The sequence below is a fragment of the Hyperoodon ampullatus genome, assembly GCF_949752795.1.
Source record: "Hyperoodon ampullatus genome assembly, chromosome: 12".
Classification (NCBI taxonomy): Eukaryota; Metazoa; Chordata; class Mammalia; order Artiodactyla; family Ziphiidae; genus Hyperoodon; species Hyperoodon ampullatus.
The window spans coordinates 63185797-63209271 of NC_136925.1; the positions used below are offsets into that span (position 1 = coordinate 63185797).

General features: G+C 40.7%; 1 protein-coding gene across 1 annotated transcript in view; it reads right to left on the reverse strand.

Annotated features, from left to right (window-relative positions):
* The window catches only part of IL20RA (interleukin 20 receptor subunit alpha), a 43937-nt gene extending 21930 nt beyond the window's left edge, over positions 1-22007 (reverse strand). Inside the window, exon 1 of the mRNA XM_079716240.1 lies at positions 21767-22007. Coding sequence (XP_079572366.1) covers positions 21767-21878 — 112 coding nt within the window. The 5' untranslated portion in view covers positions 21879-22007. The remainder of the gene's footprint in view (positions 1-21766) is intronic.
* Positions 22008-23475: the final 1468 nt, after the last annotated feature.

A 23475-nucleotide genomic window follows, 5' to 3' on the forward strand; every position in this document is an offset into this window, starting at 1 on the left:
CCTAGAAACAAATGACAGTGGAGAAACGATGACGCAAACCCTATGGGATGCAGCAAAAGCAGTTCTAAGGGGGAAGTTTATAGCAATACAATCCCACCTTAAGAAACAGGAAACATCTCGAGTAAACAACCTGACCCTGCACCTAAAGCAATTAGAGAAAGAAGAACAAAAAGCCCCCAAAGTTAGCAGAAGGAAAGAAATCATAAAGATCAGATCAGAAATAAATGAAAAAGAAATGAAGGAAACGATAGAAAGATCAATAAAACTAAAAGCTGGTTCTTTGAGAAGATAAACAAAATTGACAAACCATTAGCCAGACTCATCAAGAAAAAAAGGGAGAAGAATCAAATCAATAGAATTAGAAATGAAAAAAGAGAAGTAACAACTGACACTGCAGAAATACAAAAAATCATGAGAGATTACTACAAGAAACTCTATGCCAATAAAATGGACAACCTGGAAGAAATGGACAAATTCTTAGAAATGCACAACCTGCCAAGACTGAATCAGGAAGAAATAGAAAATATGAATAGACCAATCACAAGCACTGAAATTGAAACTGTGATTAAAAATCTTCCAACAAACAAAAGCCCAGGACCAGATGGCTTCACAGGTGAATTCTATCAAACATTTAGAGAAGAGCTAACACCCATCCTTCTCAAACTCTTCCAAACAATTTCAGAGGAAGGAACACTCCCAAACTCATTCTACGAGGCCACCATCACCTTGATACCAAAACCAGGCAAGGATGTCACAAAGAAAGAAAACTACAGGCCAATATCACTGATGAACATAGATGCAAAAATCCTCAACAAAATACTAGCAAACAGAATCCAACAGCACATTAAAAGGATCATACACCATGATCAAGTGGGGTTTATTCCAGGAATGCAAGGATTCTTCAATATATGCAAATCAATCAATGTGATACATCATATTAACAAATTGAAGGAGAAAAACCATATGATCATCTCAATAGATGCAGAGAAAGCTTTCGACAAGATTCAACACCCATTTATGATAAAAACCCTGCAGAAAGTAGGCATAGAGGGAACTTTCCTCAACATAATAAAGGCCATATATGACAAAACCACAGCCAACGTTGTCCTCAATGGTGAAAAACTGAAACCATTTCCACTAAGATCAGGAACAAGACAAGGCTGCCCACTCTCACCACTCTTATTCAACCTAGTTTTGGAAGTTTTAGCCACAGTAATCAGAGAAGAAAAGGAAATAAAAGGAATCCAAATTGGAAAAGAAGAAGTAAAGCTGTCACTGTTTGCAGATGACATGATACTATACATAGAGAATCCTAAAGATGCTACCAGAAAACTACTAGAGCTAATCAATGAATTTGGTAAAGTAGCAGGATACAAAATTAATGCACAGAAATCTCTGGCATTCCTGTACACTGATGATGAAAAATCTGAAAATGAAATCAAGAAAACACTCCCATTTACCATTGCAACAAAAAGAATAAAATATCTAGGAATAAACCTACCTAAGGAGACAAAAGACCTCTATGCAGAAAATTATAGACACTGATGAAAGAAATTAAAGATGATACAAATAGATGGAGAGATATACCATGCTCCTGGATTGGAAGAATAAATATTGTGAAAATGACTCTACTACCCAAAGCAATCTACAGATTCAATGCAATCCCTATCAAACTACCACTGGCATTTTTCACAGAACTAGAACAAAAAATTTCAAAATTTGTTTGGAAAAACAAAAGACCCCAAATAGCCAAAGCAATCTTGAGAACGAAAAACGGAGCTGGAGGAATCAGGCTCCCTGACTTCAGACTATACTACAAAGCTACAGTAATCAAGACAGTGTGGTACTGGCACAAAAACAGAAAGATAGATCAATGGAACAGGATAGAAAGCCCAGAGATAAACCCACGCACATATGGTCACCGTATCTTTGATAAAGGAGGCAGGAATGTACAGTGGAGAAAGGACAGCCTCTTCAATAAGTGGTGCTGGGAAAACTGGACAGGGACATGTAAAAGTATGAGATTAGATCATTCCCTAACACCATGCACAAAAATAAGCTCAAAATGGATTAAAGACCTAAATGTAAGGCCAGAAACTATCAAACTCTTAGAGGAAAACATAGGCAGAACACTCTATGACATAAATCACAGCAAGATCCTTTTGGACCCACCTCCTAGAGAAATGGAAATAGAAACAAAGATAAACAAATGGGACCTAATGAAACTTCAAAGCTTTTGCACAGCAAAGGAAACCATAAACAAGACCAAAAGACAACCCTCAGAATGGGAGAAAATATTTGTAAATGAAGCAACTGACAAAGGATTAATCTCCAAAATTTATAGACAGCTCATGCAGCTCAATAGCAAAGAAACAAACAACCCAATCCAAAAATGGGCAGAAGACTTAAATAGGCATTCCTCCAAAGAAGATATACAGACTGCCAACAAACACATGAAAGAATGCTCAACATCATTAATCATTAGAGAAATGCAAATCAAAACTACAATGAGATATCATCTCACACCAGTCAGAATGGCCATCATCAAGAAATCTAGAAACAATAAATGCTGGAGAGGGTGTGGAAAAAAGGGAACACTCTTGCACTGCTGGTGGGAATGTGAATTGGTACAGCCACTATGGAGAACAGTATGGAGGTTCCTTAAAAAACTACAAATAGAACTACCATATGACCCAGCAATCCCACTACTAGGCATATACCCTGAGAAAACCATAATTCAAAAAGAAACATGTACCAAAATGTTCATTGCAGCTCTATTCACAATAGCCCGGAGGTGGAAACAACCTAAGTGTCCATCATCGGATGAATGGATAAAGAAGATGTGGCACATATATACAATGGAATATTACTCAGCCATAAAAAGAAACAAAACTGAGCTATTTGTAATGAGGTGGATAGACCTAGAGTCTGTCATACAGAGTGAAGTAAGTCAGAAAGAGAAAGACAAATACCGTATGCTAACACATATATATGGAATTAAAAAAAAATGTCATGAAGAACCTAGGGGTAAAACGGGAATAAAGACACAGACCTACTTGAGAATGGACGTGAGGATATGGGGAGGGGGAAGGGTAAGCTGTGACAAAGCAAAGGAGAGGCATGGACATATATACACTACCAAACGTAAGGTAGATAGATAGTGGGAAGCAGCTGCAGAGCACAGGGAGATTAGCTCAGTGCTTTGTGACCGCCTGGAGGGGTGGGATGGGGAGGGTGGGAGGGAGGGAGATGCATGAGGGAAGGGATGTGGGAACAGATGTATATTTATGACTGATTCACTTTGTTATAAAACAGAAACTAATAAAAAAATTTAAAAAATAAAAAAAAAAACAATTCCGAGGATCTTTCCAGATCTAAAATTCTGTGGTTCTATATTTTTAGATGACACTAACATGTGAAGAGTGGTTAGCATCTTGTAAAAACTAAAATTAAAATAGACTGTGTATTATAATATCGTGGATGGAAGACATTACCAAAACATGGCTCCACAGAACTAACTGAGAAGGAACCAGAATAGTCTGATTCGTGGCAATTTGTGTTCGGAGAATTAAAAAAACACAAGTTATCTTAGATATTATAATCCAGGCATATTTTCTCAATGTTTATCTATACAAAGGTTTATCTTCTACAGCATTGGTGTCTGTGTGACCTTTAATATAAGTAAACAACAGAATTCTCAAAATGCCTAAAACGTACCCCCCAATTTTTAAAGAAATAACTTGGAATAAAGTAAATGGGCTGCTCATTTTAATTTTTTATTTTATTTTATTATTTTTTTTGTGGTATGCGGGCCTCTCACTGTTGTAGCCTCTCCCGTTGCAGAGCACAGGATCCGGACGCACAGGCTCAGCGGCCATGGCTCACGGGCCCAGCCACTCCGCGGCATGGGGGATCTTCCTGGGCTGGGGCACGAACCCATGTCCCCTGCATCAGCAGGTGGACTCTCAACCACTGCGCCACCAGGGAAGCCCCTCATTTTAATTTAATTGGGGGAGACACTGTTATGAGGAAACACAGCAATTTTGCTTTTCTGAAATAAAGTACTCTGGAATGTGCTGTCAATCATTAATGTTCACTGATTCAACAGAAATTTTTACTAGTGTTTTGTAATCATTTAAATGATCCTCTAGAAAAGCTACATCAATTATCAAAATGTTACCAAACTCTGTATCATAGAGGATTAATTTATAGAAATCCTCTGTAGAGAAATGCTAAAAAAAATCATTTTAATAGTTTAAATAAAAGGAATAATAGGTTAAATAAAAGAATTAATAATCTGACAACAATATTACAACATTAAACAATTTTCTCATCATGCCATTCTATTTTTTGACAAGAAAACATATTTCATTATAAATGTTGTGAAATGGATATATACCTTCTCTGCAAGTTTACATTAGGGGTAAATTATACACATTGCCACAGTTTTGTTAGCCAGCCTACAATACGGCCCTCAGTAATCCCCTCCTCCTGGCATTCACAGCCTGTATATTCCTCTCTCACACTGTATCTGGGTTGGTCTGTGTGACCAACAGAATATGACAGAAGTGATGGTACGTCATTTCCAAGATTAGGTTATAAGAGATACTGTGGCTGCCATCTTGATTTCTCTCTCTTGGATTATTTACTCTGGGAAAAGTCAGCTGCCATTTTGTGAACAATCCTCTGCAGAGGAACATGTGGCAAGTAACAGGCCTCCAACAGCTGGTGAAGAACTGAATGAAGTCTCTTGCCAAGAGGCACATTAATGAGTTTAGAAGTGGATCCTCCAGCTCTAGTCAAGCCTTCAGATGGCTACAGCCCCAGCCTACCCCTTGACTATACTCTTGTGGGAGACCCTGAGCCAGAACCACCAGCTAAGCCATTACTGGACCCCTGACCCTCAGAAACCATGACATAATATTTGTTGTTTTAAGTTGCTAAGTTTTGAGGCAGTTTGTTACACAGGACTACATAACTAATACAACAAAGAGTCTAAAACTGAGAGAAACTAAGAGAAATTAATCACTGAAAAAAAAAGTGAATTAAATGGAAGAAGAAAAAAATGGCACCCTCCATTCCCAATGATGTTATAAAAGACTCCTGCTTTCACAATCTTGAAAAATGTTCTTTTAAATAGTTCCATTGCATCTTTATAAAGAAATTTTAAAAACCCAATGAGAAGACTGTAAACTTATTAGCCTTTAATTCCAAGTGAGAATCACAGCAACAATTTTTTGAATTAAAAGAAAAAGATAAATGCTTAGTTAAGCTCACTGTAAATACATGGTAGTAAACACCTTTAACAGAAATACATTTTAAAATGGATGTTGCTGTTTTGTACACTGTTTCGGGGGAAAGAATATCCTAGCTTTTAATCCTTCAGATTCTTCATTTGGATTAACATTATCTTTCTGATTGCCTAGGCAGAAAATATATCAGTTTTGGATATCTATCCTCTTGTCAATAAATCAAAGTATTATCCCAGGGGCAGCCTTAACATGATAAAAGCCATCTGAAGACACAGTGAATGGTGTTCTGAAGACACAGGGAGAACACGATTTGAAGATGGAAGGTTGGAGTGATGCATCTATAAGCCAAGAAGCCTGGCTACCACCAGAAGGTGGACAAAGCAAAGAAGGAACCTCCTCCAGAAGCTTCAGAGGAAGCATGGCACTGCCAACACCTTGGTTTCATACTTCTACCTTCCAGAACTGTGAGAGAATACATTTCTGTTGTTTTAAGCCATCCAGTTTGTGGTACTTTGTTACAGCAGCTCCAGGAAGCTAATACAGTTGCCACTGTGTGGATACCTAATGGTGAATAAACACATATGTTCCTGCCCTTGTGGAGATCCCAGACTAATGGAAAGAGAGCACCATTCACAAGTCAAAAAACAAACAAAAACATACTCACAAATTTGGTGGCCCAGTTATGAAAGGGAATAAGGTTGCAGTAGTGGGTCACAGAACCTACTTAGATAGGGGCTTAGGAGTCAGCTGTGAAGGGGGAAGGCAGTGTTCCAGGCAGAGACTCCTGAGATGGGAAAAAGCTCATCCAAAAAAACCGTGCCTTCGGAACAGTCAAAAGACCAGTGTGGCTGGAAAATGTGAGGAAGAGGAGAGGGGTCACGACGTAACTGAAGAAGTTCAAAGGGGCTAGACCCCTGCACCCCTCTCCCCCGCCCCCTCCCCGCCCCGGCCTTTGTAAACCCTGGGAAGGAGGCTGGGTTATAATTGAAATTCAGCAGAAAAGTATTGAAGCCTTTTATGCAGTGGAAGCCATGGCCCTATTTGTATTTCAAATGGATTACTTCACTACTGAGGAAGAAAGACGGGATGGGGGCAAGAAAAGAAATGGAGAGACCTGTGAGACTGCAGTTGCATCAGCCCCAGTGAGGAAGGCTGAGCTTGCACCGAGATGCTGGCTGTTGGATATGGAGGGTGAGGTGGGCGCAGCTGGGAGCACTCTTTTCAAAATAGAAACAGTACCCCCTGATGAAGCAGAGCTATGAGAGTCACATCAGTAAGAGAGTTGCTGTGCTGTGAAAGCTAAATCAACAGATGAGGATTTATCAAGAAATATTTGCCCTTTTGATGATGCAAAAGAGGGATAAAAATAGAATTAGCACTTTGTTTTTGAGGAGGAGAAACAGTATTTATAAAAGAACAACGGATAACTAATATTTCCTTGTGGTGTTTTCATCTTCACAAAGTTGTAGGCACTGTTTGTCTCCAGTTTGGAAAACACTCCTGAATAAATGTTCCAGTTGAGATAAGTCATTTTCCTAACCTGCCAGTATCGATAAGATCATTTAATCAACACCAAAGAGAAAATATGTCACACCCACATTGATATCATGTGCCAATTCGTGGGTAACAAAAGCATTTTTGTTTGCCTAGATGGATGGCCTGGAAGTACAGCTCTGATCCTCTCAAAGTCCATCCATTTCATATCCCAAATCACGAAGCTGTTGGATTAGCACACATAATTTTATTTCTGGGAGTGCTATACCATTACAACTTCGGTTTGGTACACAAAGTTTTCCATGGTCTGGTCTGGCCTCGCCTTTTGTAATTCTGCCAAATGCACTATGTTCATTAGTCACACCAAATCACCCACAAAACCCTAACTAGCTCTGCGGTTTTTGTGCCTTTACAGTTTTGGTACCTTCCTCTTACAGTATCTTTGGGAACTAAAAGCCGCCTTATTTTTCCATGTGTGCCTCCATTTAGAGTACTGGCTTGTACTATTTTAATGACATGATTATGTTGTGATGTTGTGGAGGGTATGCATGGTCTCTCCTAAAGGGAGTGGGCATTCCTGACGACAGTCACTGGGTAGGAGGCTGGTCTTTGAGAAGATGAAACACAGAAGACCTCAGAAAGGGACAAGAACTCCAGGCTCCCTTTGAGCTTCCCTGACCAGGGTATGGACACTGGGCAATGGAAGGGGACTTGAGGGGGCCCCCCTTGGATAACGGGTATTTAAGATGGCTTCTGCAAACTAGGGGTCCCCAGTGGGGAGGTGGGGAAGGGCAATAGAGGGGGAGGGGAATAAGAGGCACAGACTATTATGTATAAGATAAGCCACAAGGATATATTGTACAACATAGGGAATATAGCCAATATTTTATAACTATAAATGGAGTATAACCTTCAAAAATTGTGAATCATTATATGGTACACCTGTAACTTATGTAATAGTGTATATCAACTCTACTTCAATTTAAAAAAGGAAAAAAATTAACCAATGAACAGCAACCAAAAAGATGGCTTCTGTCCTAACAAAGCTGTGAGGGGTCAGCAAGAAGGGGTCCACTTAATGAACTCCTAAGTAATGGTGGGTTAGCTATAGCTTGTAAATCATGTCATTTAGACTTGTGTTCCCTTTCAGTGTTTATTTTCCTCTCATTATATCTTGGCCTTTGGGAAAGTCTTCTAGCCCAGCTTCATCTATGTTATAACACCAAAAAGAAAAAGTCCTCTATCTCCTCTTGCGTCCTTCTAGTAGAAAGAGAATAAATAAATGGAATTTGAAATGGGTAAATCTTTGACAGCTTCATTAGTGGAGTTTTATAAAATGTGGCTGCTACATTAGTTCCAAGAATTACCTCAGAGTTACCTTTCTGTAGGTGGAATGAAATGGTATGTGACATTTTCTTAATGGCCTCCAAGATAATACTAAGGTCGTCATCTTAAGTATGTTGCAGCTTTAATTATACGCCTGACAGTAAAAGGTATTTCCATTTCATTATACTGTGGGAAAAGTCTATGCATAAATTAGTGCCTGATGAACACTGGTAAAAAAGTGGTGAGGGTTTCAGAGTGAACTCACAAAGGGTAATCAGGCTCGTGGTTACCCAAACCTCTCTCTTCTGGGGCTGAGGCTTTCTGAGTTTCCCGTTATGGACATTATGCTCATTCACTCCTGAGGAAAACCACCAGACTACAAGAGGCTGAACAGTCAAATGTGTCCACTTTTGGGGACTTCCCTTTGGGGCCATTCAAGTTTCTCAAGCTCATGATTAACAAGGGAACCTCAGCATTGAGGAAGCCCTGCCCACCTTTGCCCAGAGAACGCCTCCAGACCTCCAGCCCCATCTGTCTTTCTGAAGCTGAAGCAGTGAAGGAATCACTAGGCTCTGAGCTGTTTGACCCAGAGCACCATGTCTTATAAGATTCTTTGTATCCCCAGTGCCTCTCAAATAAATACTTTCTTTTTTTTTTTTTTTGCGGTATGCGGGCCTCTCACTGTTGCGGCCTCTCCCGTTGCGGAGCACAGGCTCCGGGCACGCAGGCTCAGCGGCCATGGCTCACGGGCCCAGCCGCTCCGCGGCATGTGGGATCTTCATGGACCGGGGCACGAACCCATGTCCCCCGCATCGGCAAGCGGACTCTCAACCACTGAGCCACCGGGGAAGCCCTCAAATAAATACTTTTGAACTGAACTAACCAGGGACCACTGGGCTCACATAAATTGTAGAGAAAGGGCAAGACCCGGATTCACATGAGCATCTGGATGAGGGTGACACAGTCTGAACCACCAAACCCTGATAGCTTGAAATCACCCTGGGAAACTTACACTATACACAGGGGATTAGCACAGTCAGAAGATACTCAACAGGTGCTTTTTAACGAAGGAAGAGCAGCCCATGGTAAGTGGTTGCTACATCTTACAAGTGTCTTTCAAAATAGGAAAATACCTACTATGCTTGTAAGACCAAAAAAAGAAAAAAAATCACCTCCTGGGGCTTCCCTGGTGGTGCAGTGGTTGAGAGTCCGCCTGCCGATGCGGGGGACACGGGTTCGTGCCCCGGTCCGGGAAGATCCCACATGCTGCGGAGCGGCTGGGCCCGTGAGCCATGGCCGCTGAGCCTGCGCGCCCGGAGCCTGTGCTCTGCAACGGGAGAGGCCACAACAGTGAGAGGTCCGCGTACCGCAAAAAAAGAAAAAAAAAAAATCACCTCCTGAATGAGTTTTCTGTTGTGGGAAATGGGGTTAAAAACAATCGATGTACAAAAAGCACCAGAGGGTGATTAACCAGTTTCAGGAAGCAAAAGTTGGAAATATCTCATCCCAACCTCCACCAAAAGAGAGCCAAACAGTGTCCCTGCCTTCAAACAGATTAAATATTGTTGTAACTTCATCGTGCTGAAAGGAAAGGCATATTTTCTTTTGTCTTAAGGTATAAATTATCTCTCCTGAAAAATATTAACTTCTCTTTCCTCTTTTCCCCCTTGACATATATTACATATATCAAGTGCCCTTAGAAAGTGAATCATCTAAAGAACACTTGAAATGTTATTCAGGAACTATTTACCTGAGAAAATATACTTAACTGTCTTCTGTAAAGGAGAAAGTACGGTTTGATGTTAACATTAGTTCCTCTGAACTCAATTATCTTCCTTTACCAATCCCGCTACAATTTCTCTATTATTTCTTTGCCCACTTGCTGCTGTACTTGCATACTGCCTCTGTTTTCTCTTAATAGTATACTGAATGTTATACAGGGCACTGCCACCTGCCCTATCTCATTGGCTTCTAATAATTGTTTATGTGAGCAGGTCAGACAGAAGTTTTAAGAACAAGAGTTCTAGAGCCACACTGGGACCTACTTCCTGTTCTACAGCTTACCTGTGCCCTGAAGTAAATTATTTAGCCTCTGTACTCCATTTCCTCATTTGTAGAATAAAACAATAATATTATCTGCCTCATAGGCTTGTTGGAATGATTAAATAAGGTTCCCCAAAGAGTGCCTGGTACAAAGAAAGAGCTCAATAATCATTAGTTCAGTATTGTCCTCCATGGTTACTATTCTCCCTTTACAGCTGATTAGATAGAGGCCCAGAGAGGCTGACTGATTTGCCTGTGGTTATTCAGCCATCTGGAAGCTGTTTGAGCCCAAGTGCTCTGAGGACAACAGGGTTCTCTACTAGGACACTCACTTACTGCCTTTAGGGAACGCTTCAAGGAGCAGTGTTGTGGGAAGAAAAGACTGCATGATCATTGGAAAGTGTGCATGTTACAGATGACTGCATCTAAGGAGATATATACGAAATTCAATGAGGAGTTCAATCCTTAAAAATGCAAATGCTTCATATGCTGTTTTTCCCTATCTTTTCTCAGTGTGAATAAAAATATGTACACACACACATACACAAGGAATTCAATGAGGAAAACCTTAGTATTTCTCCTTCATTGAAGTTTTTTCTGGTGGAAGGGTACTTAGTCACATCATTCATTCAACCTCATTACTGGGCACCTACTAGAAACAGAAATTGATAGTTACTAGGGTGCAGTGGCAGACAGAAACACACAGAAGGCCCTGCTCTCACAGAGCAGATATTTTCTGAATCTGGGACACAATCCATCAATACATGCTTTCCCTGCCAGGTATGTGAACTTTTATATGGATGAGCGATACATAAGTCATACATAAAAAGCATGTTATTTCTTTATAGCCACACCTCAATAAGTAAATCTATGTGCTTCAACATGTTTTGGAATATTGCTGTTGGTGCTTGAGAGCAAGTAGGACTTTAAGGTTGAGACTACTTCTTAAAATAAATATATTGGCATTTACCCATCAAAAAGAGTATGCATTGTCCAAGCAGTTCCCTTGGGAGGGTTTATAATTATTTCCTGGTACTGCTCAGTTCTGGCATCTGGGGCATGCTTCCTTTCAGCTACAACTGTCTTCAGCGGTTGCTTGCATACATGCAAAAAATTCCATCTCATTTTTTTTTTATAGTCACACCTTGTTTTTGCCCAACATAGCATTTCTTAGCTTGATTACCCAAGTTGGTTGGAAGTGGCTTTGAATGCTTTTGAAAATTAAACCACGCCTCCAAGATGAAGGTTTGCCACTTAATGGCAAACCTTAATCTGACCAATGCATACAGGTTCTATTGAGAACTCTGAAAAAAGGAGTTTAGGAAATACATTGTGAGATTTTTGTGCACAGCCTCCTAAAATGACTATTTTGAAGATGCCATTATTAATTTGAATATGTTGGTCCCGTTGTTAGAAAATCAGTCCCACTTCCTTATATCATCTCTTGTATGTATGTCTTCCCTTCCCTTCCCTTTCAGACTTGCTTTTTGAGGCCAGGGACTTGATGTTTCTCCACATTTTGTGATCCCCAAAGTGTTTATCCAAATTGAATATCATAGTAACTGTGGAAAAATAGATTCAAATGTGGGCTGGAGTCTCTACAACTTGATAACTTGCCTCAGAAAGGAAAAGTTAAAAGAAAGAACAGAGTCAAAGACAAACCATTTGAAACCACTAAGGTATTGGAAAGAATAGCTGTTGGGAACTCCCAGTTCCATCAATAGGTGTTTACTAAATATCAACATACATTGTCCACTTTATTTTTCAAATAATTTTCATATATCATAGTACTTCTTTTTATCCTCACATAAGTAATGTGATTCTTCCATTAACATCTCCATCACCTGAAATTTTCAGAGAGAAAATCAAGGTAAAAATGTGAGAAAAAATTAATAGAAAAAGTAAGAGAGACAAAAATAATTACTTAGTGGAGATTTGGAAGTAATTAGTAGTATTTACTTCTCTTGGCTGTTGATTGCGATTTTGAGGCAAACGAGGTTGAGAGTGTGATCTCAGACTTTGCAGTCAAACAAGATGAAGACAGAAGTGTACAGCAGCCATCAAAAACACTGTCAGAAAGGTGCAATATTTTTCAATAGGTTAACTCTCCTCCATAGTGACAAGTCAATGCTTTGATGTTTTTGATGGTGACCAGGGCTTACATCACACCTCTTCAGGGTTGAATTAAGCCTCAATGAAGTTGTGTAACTAAATGTGATAAAGTGGACAGGGGGCTCGCTGAAGATCAGCTCTCTGAGGTGGTTATCCTACCACAAAGATATTAAAAAACACTGGTCAGGATAAAAGCAGAGCAACAGTGAAGAGGCCACCCATGAAGAGGCAAAGGCACTGACAACACTGGAACCTCTCCAGGATCAACTCAGAGAATGGATCAATGAAGACATTCCCTTTGCTCTTGCTGTTAAAGCTAACAGAGCCTTCAAAGGACTGTGTTGATTCAGGAAGTGAGAAAGAGCGCCTCGGGCACCAGCCCTCTTAGAAAACCACAGCTGTAACAAGGGAGCCTTTTGATACCTGTTTGTGGTTGGATTCAGTGTTGCACAGAGCCGCAGACCACAGTGACCTGTTGAAGCTGTCAGTGACCTCGAGGTCGAGCTGTCCTACAGCTGCAAAGCTCCTTACTCCCACCCACCTGGCAATACCATTGTCAGAAAAAAATCATCTGTTTCATAGGATTCTGCTATTTGTTGTTGGGTTTTGTTGGTTGATTTGTAGTTTTACAAGAAAGAAATGTAGGTGGGAAAAAGGAATGTTAACTACGTGGTAGTTTATAGATAGAAGATGCTTAGAACAGGATTTAACTTTATTTTCTTGCTAGCATTTTAAATGAAAAATATAACAAGTATATTGGCAATTCTCATAAGTCTCACTTTCCCTTTTCATAGGAAGCCCTGCCTGACTCCTAGATTAGATCAGTTGCCTTGCTCTGTGCTTCTAAAGAACCTTGGTTTCCTCAGTTCTGGCATTTATACTGTGATGTAATCACCCGAGGTTAAAAGCTCCACGAAGAAAGAGCCTTGTTTTCTTGTTCACCTCAATACCGAGAACAGTTCCTGATATGTATGAATGAATGATATTGAATAAATGAAAAGTGCTCAAAAGAAGGTTATTTAAAAATCACATTGTGTCAAGTTGTATTTTAACTTATGAAAACTCAAAATGAATGTGTGGGGTATGAAGGTAATTCTTTTTCATTAAATCTGACCACCTCAAATACCTCATTCCCCTAAGTTATTTGCTCCTAAGGCATACGTGATATTCTATTTTGCACCTAAAAACTATCAGCAAATTTTAAAAATAGCAACGTAACGCATTTAGTAAGATAACTCAGAGGACCTTTTACTTCTTTTATACTTTAATCTAAAATGGAGGAGGAGGCTGACTTGGAATCATATGGATAGTCAGCCTTAAGTATGAAAATGGTCCATGCTGGAGCAAGGGTGAAGATTTTGCAATGAACGTGCCACATAGAGGAACAGAGATGGAGGTCTGATGAGAGTGAACCCCTCTGCTGAAGAAATTTAAACTCCACCATCTTTATTACATACCCATTGACGTTTCTCTCCTTTTTAAAAAACAGGTATAATTAACATATAACGTATTAGTTTAAGGTGTACAACATAATGATTCCATGTTTGTACATATTGCAAAATGGTGGCTATCTTTTATGTTCACGTTATGGAAAGTACACAAGACGACTCATCTCTGCCCTCTACATTCTCAGGAGAGCCTTTCAGGCGTGAGACTTCTGCAAAGGTTTCCTTTTGGCAGTGGACACAGACTGATAAACACGTTGAGGAGGAAAACTGCATGGGGTTGAAAAAGTAGCTTTTCTCCACTTTAGAAGCCAAGCTCATGAGTCCTGCTCACTGCCCTACAAGCCGTTGAGGGTATGGTAGGTGTGATAAATTCAACTGTGGGCCCACAAAGAAATATGTTGAAATCCTAGTCTCCAGTACCTCATAAAGTAACCTTAATTAGATATAATGTCTTTATAGAGGTAACCAAGTTAAAAGAGGTCATTAGGGTGGGGTTCAATCCAACATGACTCGTATCCTTATACAAACAGAAAATTTGGACGCAAAGAGAGACATGCACAGAGGGAAGATTATGTGAAGAGACAGAGAGAACAGTGTGTGAAGGCAGAGGATTGGAATGATGCTCAACAGGCCAAGGAATGCCAAGGATTGCCAGCAACCACCAAATGCCAGGAGAGGGGCGTGGAACAGATGCTCCCCTACAGCCTTCAGAAGGAATCAACCCTGCCAACATCTTGATTTCAGACTTCTAGCTTCCAGAACTGTGAGATAATACATTTATGTTATTTTAAGCTACCCAGTTTGTGGTACTTTGTTATGGCAGCCTCAGGAAAGTAATATAGTAGGTGTCTGTTCCTTGTATCCTTCCTCAAAAATGAACACAATGTTTATTTAAGAGAAGAATGAATGCTTTAAGGGCTGCCAAGTAACCTGGAAGTAAGGATGGAGGGATTGATGTAGGAGAAAACAAAAATGTCTGCAAAGTTGAAAAAGAGGAAATTTAAATGGCGGAAGTAATGTAAACAAATGCTTCCACTAAGAGGATACACTTGCCAAAATATCTCATATCACCAAAAAACACATGTTAACGGTATGGAATGGAAAATTTCAGGGGGCTGGATTAAAGGCATACGTTGAGACTCAAGAAGTATAAGGAAAACTTCCTGACAAATCTGTATAGGACAAGGTATGCCCATTCTCTGTGCCTAGAGGTGGAGCTGGCATTTGATGAGGCGGTGCATAAAGTGATTGGAGAAGCTGAGTGGAAGCCATTTTGGTGTCTCAACGTGCACTGTGGTGACCACCACACTTGAAAAACAGAACTGATTTTGAATAGATAATATTTGTAATCAATAAAAATTTCCTTTCCAGAAAAGAGTCTCCTTAATTGCATTAAAGTCCACCGTGACAGACATCATGTGCTCTAGATAAAACATCATGCCATCCTTCCATTCTCTGTATTCTGAGAAGTAAAGAGAAAGAAAACTGCCTCCACAAAATGAAATTGTATTAATATGAAATTCTGAGTTTAAATGAGGGGTCAAGGTCTGTGTCTTATAGGAAAAGACAACAAAGGTAAAAAGGGAGGGTAACTTTTAGGCACCAGGAACCCTTTGTTCACCAGGAAACTGATGTTGAATCACTTAAGGACCAACATGCCAGGGGCAGTGATTAAAATCTGGCAGACCAGCCATGTCATCATGATCTATAGTGAGTATGCCTGAGAACTTACAGACAATCTGGAACACACACATACAGAAAAGACCAGGAGAGAGAGGGGCCTGGCATGACACAACTGGGGAGGTGGTTAGCTGAGATGAATGAAGACAGAGGAAATGTGATGGTTGCAGTCAATGAGCTGAGCAGCTTGTTCTGCATGACTTCATCAGCTTAGAGTGAGGACCAACAATGGGACAAGATGAAAGAGATCAAGACCTCAGCTCGTTCATGGGAAGAACATTCTAGTAGCTGGAAGTCTACAACGACAGGACATCCTGTCTTGGGTGTCAGGTATCAAGTTTCCTGTGATGAGAGGTGCTCCAACAGCAGATAGGTAATGATTCTGAAGTTATGTCGCAGGGAAGAGTCACAAGGGAAGCAGTTGGACGGGATTTTAAGGCCCTTTCAAGCCTAGTTTTCTATATCAAAAGGAATTCTGAAAATAAAGCAGAGGAAGTACTTAACTGTACTGTCTTCAGCTTTAAAAACAGTTCTCTTGTTCTCCAATTTTATATGGAATTGACACATCTTGAGACAGATTACAGAGATTTAATTCATTTTTCTAGTATCACCTTTTGAGTCAAATAATCATAAATGTGGATCAAGAAAAAGTAAAAATGCTGTCAGAACATCACAATCATAGCATAAAGGTAATGTTATAAATAAGATGAATAAAATGATTTCACTTCTTAAAATATATACTACCTTAAGCTGCAGTTAATACTTAGCAGTCTTTTTTTTTAATCATCATGGAAGTAAACATGTCAAAGATACCTGGTAAAATTGTACATGAAGAAAAAGATGAAAGTAGAGAGTCATTTAAAAAGTATCATGCAGGGCTTTCCTGGTGGCGCAGTGGTTGAGAGTCCACCTGCCGATGCAGGAGACACAGGTTCGTGCCCCGGTCCGGGAAGATCCCACATGCCGCGGAGCAGCTGGGCCCGTGAGCCATGGCTGCTGAGCCTGCACGTCCGGAGCCTGTGCCCCACAACAGGAGAGGCCACAACATTGAGAGGCCCACGTACCGCAAAAACAAAAAAAAAACAAAAAAAAAAAACCAAAAAAAACATGCATATAATGAAAGATGCCTTTTAACCAAACCAAAAAGGCAAATTTACTGAGTGACATTTGTGAAAAGCACTACGCCAAGCACTTAAAAATAGTTAATGTTTTATGCTCATAATGTTTTATGAGATGCTTATACTAAAGTATTAGTTTTATAGCATTAATATTAAAAATTAAAAATATATGTTACTGCTTATTGTCTTTGTCTAAAGTTTAGGCTTAAATGCAAAATCTGCATCCTACCTATGGCTCTGAGTCAGAGCTGTATGGAAAGGTGCACTCAGGGAACTGACGCCCCTCCTCAGCCCTACCGCCTTGGTCGTATATCATGCCACCTCCTGTGGGTAACAGATCTCCTTAATTGTTCTCTAGGGAGCAAATTCTGCCTTTCCTGGATTTGTTCTATAGGAAGCTGAATAAATAGCTACAGGTAGTAGGAGCACATCTTCTGAAAGGGGAGGCTGGTGATACCTATAGCCACACGCTTAGATCTCAGGTATATGATGCTCTCCAGACATGCTGGGGATGGGCTTCGAGCTGATCAATGGGGAGCTATATAATAGCCAATAAATGAAAAATGTACATGCAAATGTACAAGAAATGCCTCATGTCTGCTCCAAAGGCAATGGGAGAGAAGCTGGAAAAGAGGACAAGCTTGTTTGATGGAAAGAACATTTGAGAAGACAAATCCTGCTTTAGCTGCAGTAGAGCAGCCAGATGTAGACCGAGGTCTTCACTATTCGCATACAGGATGTTTAAAACCAGGTGTTGTCATGTGAAGTTGAAGCAAGATTTGGAAATGATTTAGCCTTGATATGAATTTGGCCGGTACAGTCAGGGCCTACCTTTGAGGATTATGGATTTGTGAAGCAGAAAAGACATATCCTGTTAAGTCAAAAAATGCTAAGTGGAAAAGAGAACCTGTAGTATGCTAGGTTTCATGTAAGAAAGAAGGGGAATATGAGAAAACACACACATATCTGTTCACTGGTGCAAAAGAAATACAGGAAGGATAAACCAGTAACTAAGGAGACTGGTTACCTACGGGGGTGACATGAAATAAGAATAGGAACCAGATTGTAAGGATGATGAGGGGGCAAACCCTCTCCAAGTGTACCATTTGGTACATCTCTGACTCTTAAACCACAGTAATGTCTCACATACCCTTCAAATACCCCCAAATCAACAAACAAAACCAACTAGCATGTGGGAAACCCCAACGGAAATACAAACAGTAACAAATGAACCTAACCTGATTACAAATAGACAATATAACCACAGTAAAGAAGGTGAAGGAAAACTGGTCTAATCTAAGTAACTTTGGTCAACAGTATCTTGACTGGGTATTATAAATCTAAAGACAAAAGAACTGAATAGAGATGCTATAATCTAGTTAGTAAATGTCCTTCTCATAGGAGCATGGGTTAATACTTCTGAAACTCTAAACTAGAGAAATGAAGAAATAAGTAAATCTATTATAGATAATGATATCAGGTTTCTCACTGTTGGAGAAAGAAGCTACAAATAAAGAAAGGAAAGACAATGAACTCTGTGCTCTTGGAATCAGAGGTATCAGTGTAAGCTTATCGTCTTTTGTATACATAGACACATACATATAGATACAGAAATACAGATGTGTGTGGATGCCTGGGTTAGTATACATATTTATAACTTCCATCTCTGTCCACTGAGAGAGCCTAGAAACAACATTCCAGTAGCAATGAGTATGCCTGGCAACTAGATTTTGGTTTCTAGATCCTATTCTCCAGTAGAAGGAGCTAGAGCTCCTTGGGGAAGTAGCTGATTCAGCCCTGGGGAAGGGAAAATACAAGATGAACCTGAAACATTTTATGTTGCTAGAAAGCAATGAAATGCTTAAAAAGAATGGGGCTTGTTGAAAGGACATGGGAGCCAAACTAAAAGAGCTTTTAATGGCCAAAGCTGAAACAATTTGAGCAGCAAAATTAATAATAATAGTATTGGATTATAACGCAAAGAATAAAGTAAATATTTATGAGTCCACATTGATATATTTAAGCAACTGAATAAATAAATAAATGGGGGAGAAGTAACTGCTCTTCTTTGCATTAGAATTCCAATTTAATAAATAGAGAAGGAAAAAATGAAATTAAAAAAATCACCATTAGGCATCATAGTTGTTGCATTCAGTATCCACTGATGAATACTAAAATTAGTGGGTGTAAGTTTGAGGAGAAACAGGATATTTGCATGATCTCAAAGTATCTTCCCACAATGTATTTATTAATCAGAAAGTGAAAATAGTAACTATACAGTGAAAAACCCTGCAGACACCACCTAAACCAAATGATCAAGGTTAACATCGCCAGGAAGAAGACATTGACACCATAAACCCTTTGATACGATGCGCTGGGAAAGACAACATAATCTCTGTGGTATTATTGCCCAAAAGGAATAACCTCACTCTAATCAAGAGGAAACTTCAAATGAACCCACATTGAGGGGCAGCCTGAGGAAGAGGTGACAAGAACTCTTCAAAAATATCAAGGACACGAGAGCAGAGAATCTGAGGAACTGTCATAGATTGGAAGAGAGGAAGGAGACACAGCAACTAAGTGTAATGAGGATCCTGGATTGATCCTGGAACAGAAAAGGGGAATTAGTGGGAAAAAGAGTGAAATTGGAACAAAGTCTATAGTTTAGTGAATAGTGTCGATACTATACCAATGTTAATTTCCTCATTCTGAACACTGTACCACAGTTACGTAACATGTTAAAATTAAGAGAAACCGGGTGAGGGGTTTATGAGAGCTCTATTATTTCTATAGCTTTTCTGTTAGTCTCAAAATAGTTCAAAACTAAAAACTAAAAAGAAGAAAATAATGAAGAAAATTTAATTAGTTCACTGGAATCATTTGTGTGTGTTTGAAAAATATCCTGAAATAATTTCTCAGTGAAATACCTGATGCTGTTGTGTTTATATCAAAGAAGAGACACTTCAACAAATACCCTCATTCTGTTAATTATAGTATATTAGTTCTAATAAGCAGAGATGCTGTAATAGACTGCATTCAAAAGCTCCAAACCTAGAGTTTGGCTCATTTGTTCATAGGCATAATAAACAATATTTTTTCCCTCTTTGGGGATTTTGGGAAGCTCTCCTTGAAGGACACACATTGGAGGAGAGATGCCAAGTCTGAATAGGAGTTAGCTGGGGGCACAGTGGACAGGAAGATTCCAGCACAAGGAACTGCAAGTATGAAGTCCTGAGACGGAAAACGGTTTGGTTTGCTCTAGGAACTGGAAAAAGGCCGGGATAGCAGGAATTAAGTGATGTGAGGCAAGGCTGGAGAGACAGGCAGGAGTGAGCCGTATAAGACCACGTAGGAGAATTCAGATGGAAGCCTCTGAAGGGCTTGAGGAGAGGAGATACATGACCTTGGAAAGTCATCTCGGTTCTTTATCTTCACTGAGGAATAAGACATGGGATTGGGCCAACAGGGCAGGGTTTGATAAACCACAGTGATAAACTTCCTGGTGAAACTTCTGTCCCTAGAGACATAAGAGAGTGAAGGTCCAGATGTGTATCCCTCCTGCCTTGAGGGAGTGGCACAGACGTTCTGAATTCCTTTACAAGTTTACCTGAAATGAACTACGAAGAACTTTCCTAAAATGTTGATGCCACACTGAATTTTTTTTCTTTCTTTTTGGATGTTTGGTATTGTACAGCCAGGTTCAATCACAGAGTTGCGTGACTTCGAACTTTTGTGCTAAAATTTCGAAAAATTAAAGAATTCGCCTACTGGAGAATGGTAATGTCATATAACTATCAGAAGGTTCACATTGCTCAGCCGATACGGTGGCGGATCCATCAAGGTAGAATAGCTCTCTCTTAAGAGTCAGGTATGGTATCCATGTAACCACATATGCCTTCTCACCTGGTTTTCCCAGCAGTCCTCAGGGTGTCTGGAGGCCCAGAAGAGGACAGGAACTCTTTAAGAAGAGCTAAAAAACTACCTGGGTCTCGTGGGTCAGAAAAGAGTTTCTTCTGTTTTGTTTTTTCCCCAATTTTGCTTTGAAGCCAAGAATATTATTACCTTCTAATGTCAGCCTCCCAACCCAATTAAGGAGCAAGCTTTATTTCTTTGATTAGAAATAGAAACAACTAAATTCATATCTGTTAGTTGAGGTTCTGTATCTGGATAGGTCAGGAGCAGACCTTCCCATTCAGCTCACCTAAGAATATTTATCACAAGACAAAAGCACTACAATTTCTGGTAACTTTAGGATTTAGAAGAGAAACTTTTTGTGTATAATGTCTGTTGTCCAAAAATCTCTCCAAGATCTATATGCACACAATTCTTACCTTTGTAACTATATTGAACTTTAGTAACTTTTTCTTTGACTACTAAGGACACTGCAGTTTCATGAACAACTGTCTTCCTGCATTCACTGTTATTGTTCAGCTCTGGGTTAAAAACATGGAAGCCTGGATCAAATCTGTACCAAATCTGTACAGTATTCTGGGAAGTTGTGTTGCTTTAACTTAAAAAAAAAAAAAAAAAAGGAGGGTCCTAGATATCTTGCTTTAAAAAAAATTTCTTTTTCTCATACACCAGAAATGCAGAAGGAAAAAAAAAAAAAAAAAAAAAGAAATCAGGTTAATGAATCATTCCGGTTTACTGGATTCCAGATGGTAGAGAGTTAAAACTTAAAACCAAAAAGCCTTGAGTTACCTATGTCATGGATCAGTTCAAAGTTTTGTTACTTGCAAAAAAATCAAAGAGCACATATATGTACAAGATCAAAACTGCAAAGGAAAAAAATGACGTGCCCAGAAAGATCTTACTTTAGAAACGCTGCACTTTCTAACCCCGGTTCCCTCAAAGCCCACTCTTTCAGGAAGTTTGATTTTTAAAGCGCAGACATCGCCTCCTTCCCTGGGGTGCTCTGTTGAAAGGCGACAGGTCGGTGCGGCCACGGCGTGGGTGGCGGGAGCCTGCGACGTGCCGGCGAGTGCAATGCGAAAGGTCACTGTCACCGACCGTAAGTTACCAGCTGTGGGGACCGCTCGGAGCGACCACCGTCAACCTTCCTCTACCTCGCCCGCAACTCCCGCAACGAAAAGTGTGAAACGCGGAGCGCGCGAACTTGACCCTGAAGCCGGCCCGCGCGAGGCAGCGGCGAGTTTCTCCCTGGGACTCCGGGGCACCCGGCGCTGACCCGCGCTCCTCCCGCTCTGCGCGCTTGAAAGCGAAACCCGGGGGCTGGAGGGCCGAAACCAGCCGGAGCTGGGCGGTCGTCGCGGCCCCGGCGCGACACTCCTACCTGCACGTCCCGTCGGCGCGGCCACCAGCAGCAGTAGCAGCGGCAGGGCCGGGAGGCCGGGTGCCGGGGCCCCTATGGCAGCCGCCTTCGCTGGGGGTCGGGGGGCGCACATGGGCGGCGGGGCCGGGTCACATCTCCGCGGGCGGTGGGAGCTCGGCCTCCCCTCGGCGCCCCGGGGCCCAGCTCCCACTGCGCGCCGGGCTCGGGTCGTCGGGGCGGCCGGGGAGGCGGAGTCGCGTCCCGCCGCAGCCCGGGCCAGACGCCAGGGAGAGAGGAGGGCCCGCGACTTCTAGTCCCAGCCACTCTGGCTCGCAGCTCTGACAATCCGCGACTCTCCACCGCCGCGACCAACGAGATTACTACTGCAGGGAAAACCTCCCTCCAGTAAAGAGAGAGCGTGAGCCACGCACACTGAAGAGTGATTCTGGTCTTCGGGCCTGATGGTCATTTCTGTAAAACTTTTGAAATGTCCGAGTTCAGTGCCGGAAGAAGAATGAAATGGATATTTATTTCTCCACACACTGTCAGTCACTCTACCATCCATTGTATTTTATTCCATTTAACCCTTGTCATCTGCAATCAGGCATTGTCCCATTTTACAGATGAGGAAAGGGACACTCAGAAAGTTGGGGCGTCGGCCTGAAGTCCCACAAGCCTGTGAGTAGTGACGCCCGTATTTCCACACAGGTTTGATTCTAGGTCCCATGCTCTTCATAATGGGAGGGCGGGGCTGAAATTAAGAAATGTGCTGAAGAGTCACAGATATAGAAAACAAATTTATGATTCGCAAAGGGGAAAGGGAGTAGGGGAAGGATAAATTAGGAGTTTGGGATTAGCAGATACAAACTACTGTATATAAACTAGATAAACAACAAGGTCCTACTGTATAGCACAGGGAACTATATTCAATATCTTGTAATAACCTATAATGGAAAATAATCTGAAAAAAATATATAACTGAATCACTTTGCTGTACATCTGAAACTAACACAATATTGTAAATCAACTACATTTCAATTAAAAAATTATATTAGTTTAACACCATTATTACCATTTCAATTCTAGTGGGTTAAATATGATGCATATTTGCCATAGAAGTACCTTGAGCCTATCATTTTTTGATATCTAAATCTTAAGACTTGTGTGCGTTTCAGTTCCAGTGTGAATTGTTCATGGCCCTAAAGGGGCTAAGACAGACACACATACAGCCCTCCTTCCCTTTCTCCTTCTTCTTTTTTTTTTTTTTTAATTCTATTGAAGTATAGCTGATTAACAATGTTGTGTTAATTTCTGCTGTATAACAAAGTGATTCAATTATAGGTATATATTCTTGTTCATGTTCTTTCCCATTATGGTTTATCACAGGATATTGATTATAGTTCCCTGTGCTGTACAGTTTCTTGACCCTTCTTAACTTGAGCAGGAACTGTTCGTTTCCTCCCACTAGGAAGCAGACATGGGCAATGGGTACCTGGGACCCGGAGTCCTTTCCCTTCTTAAGTGGGCACCCTTTGTTTGTGAGCCAGCACTCTTCTGTATGCCTCTCCCTCCACCCCCCCTCATCTTCCCCTGTGCACTTGTCAGACTGCAAGTCAGAATTTCATGGTCTCATACCTGTGAGCACACTCACCATTCTGTCCTCAGGTTGCCTATGGTTTTTGTAGGGTGAGTGTGACCTGAGAAATTGCTAGGCGTTCGCTGATGTTTCC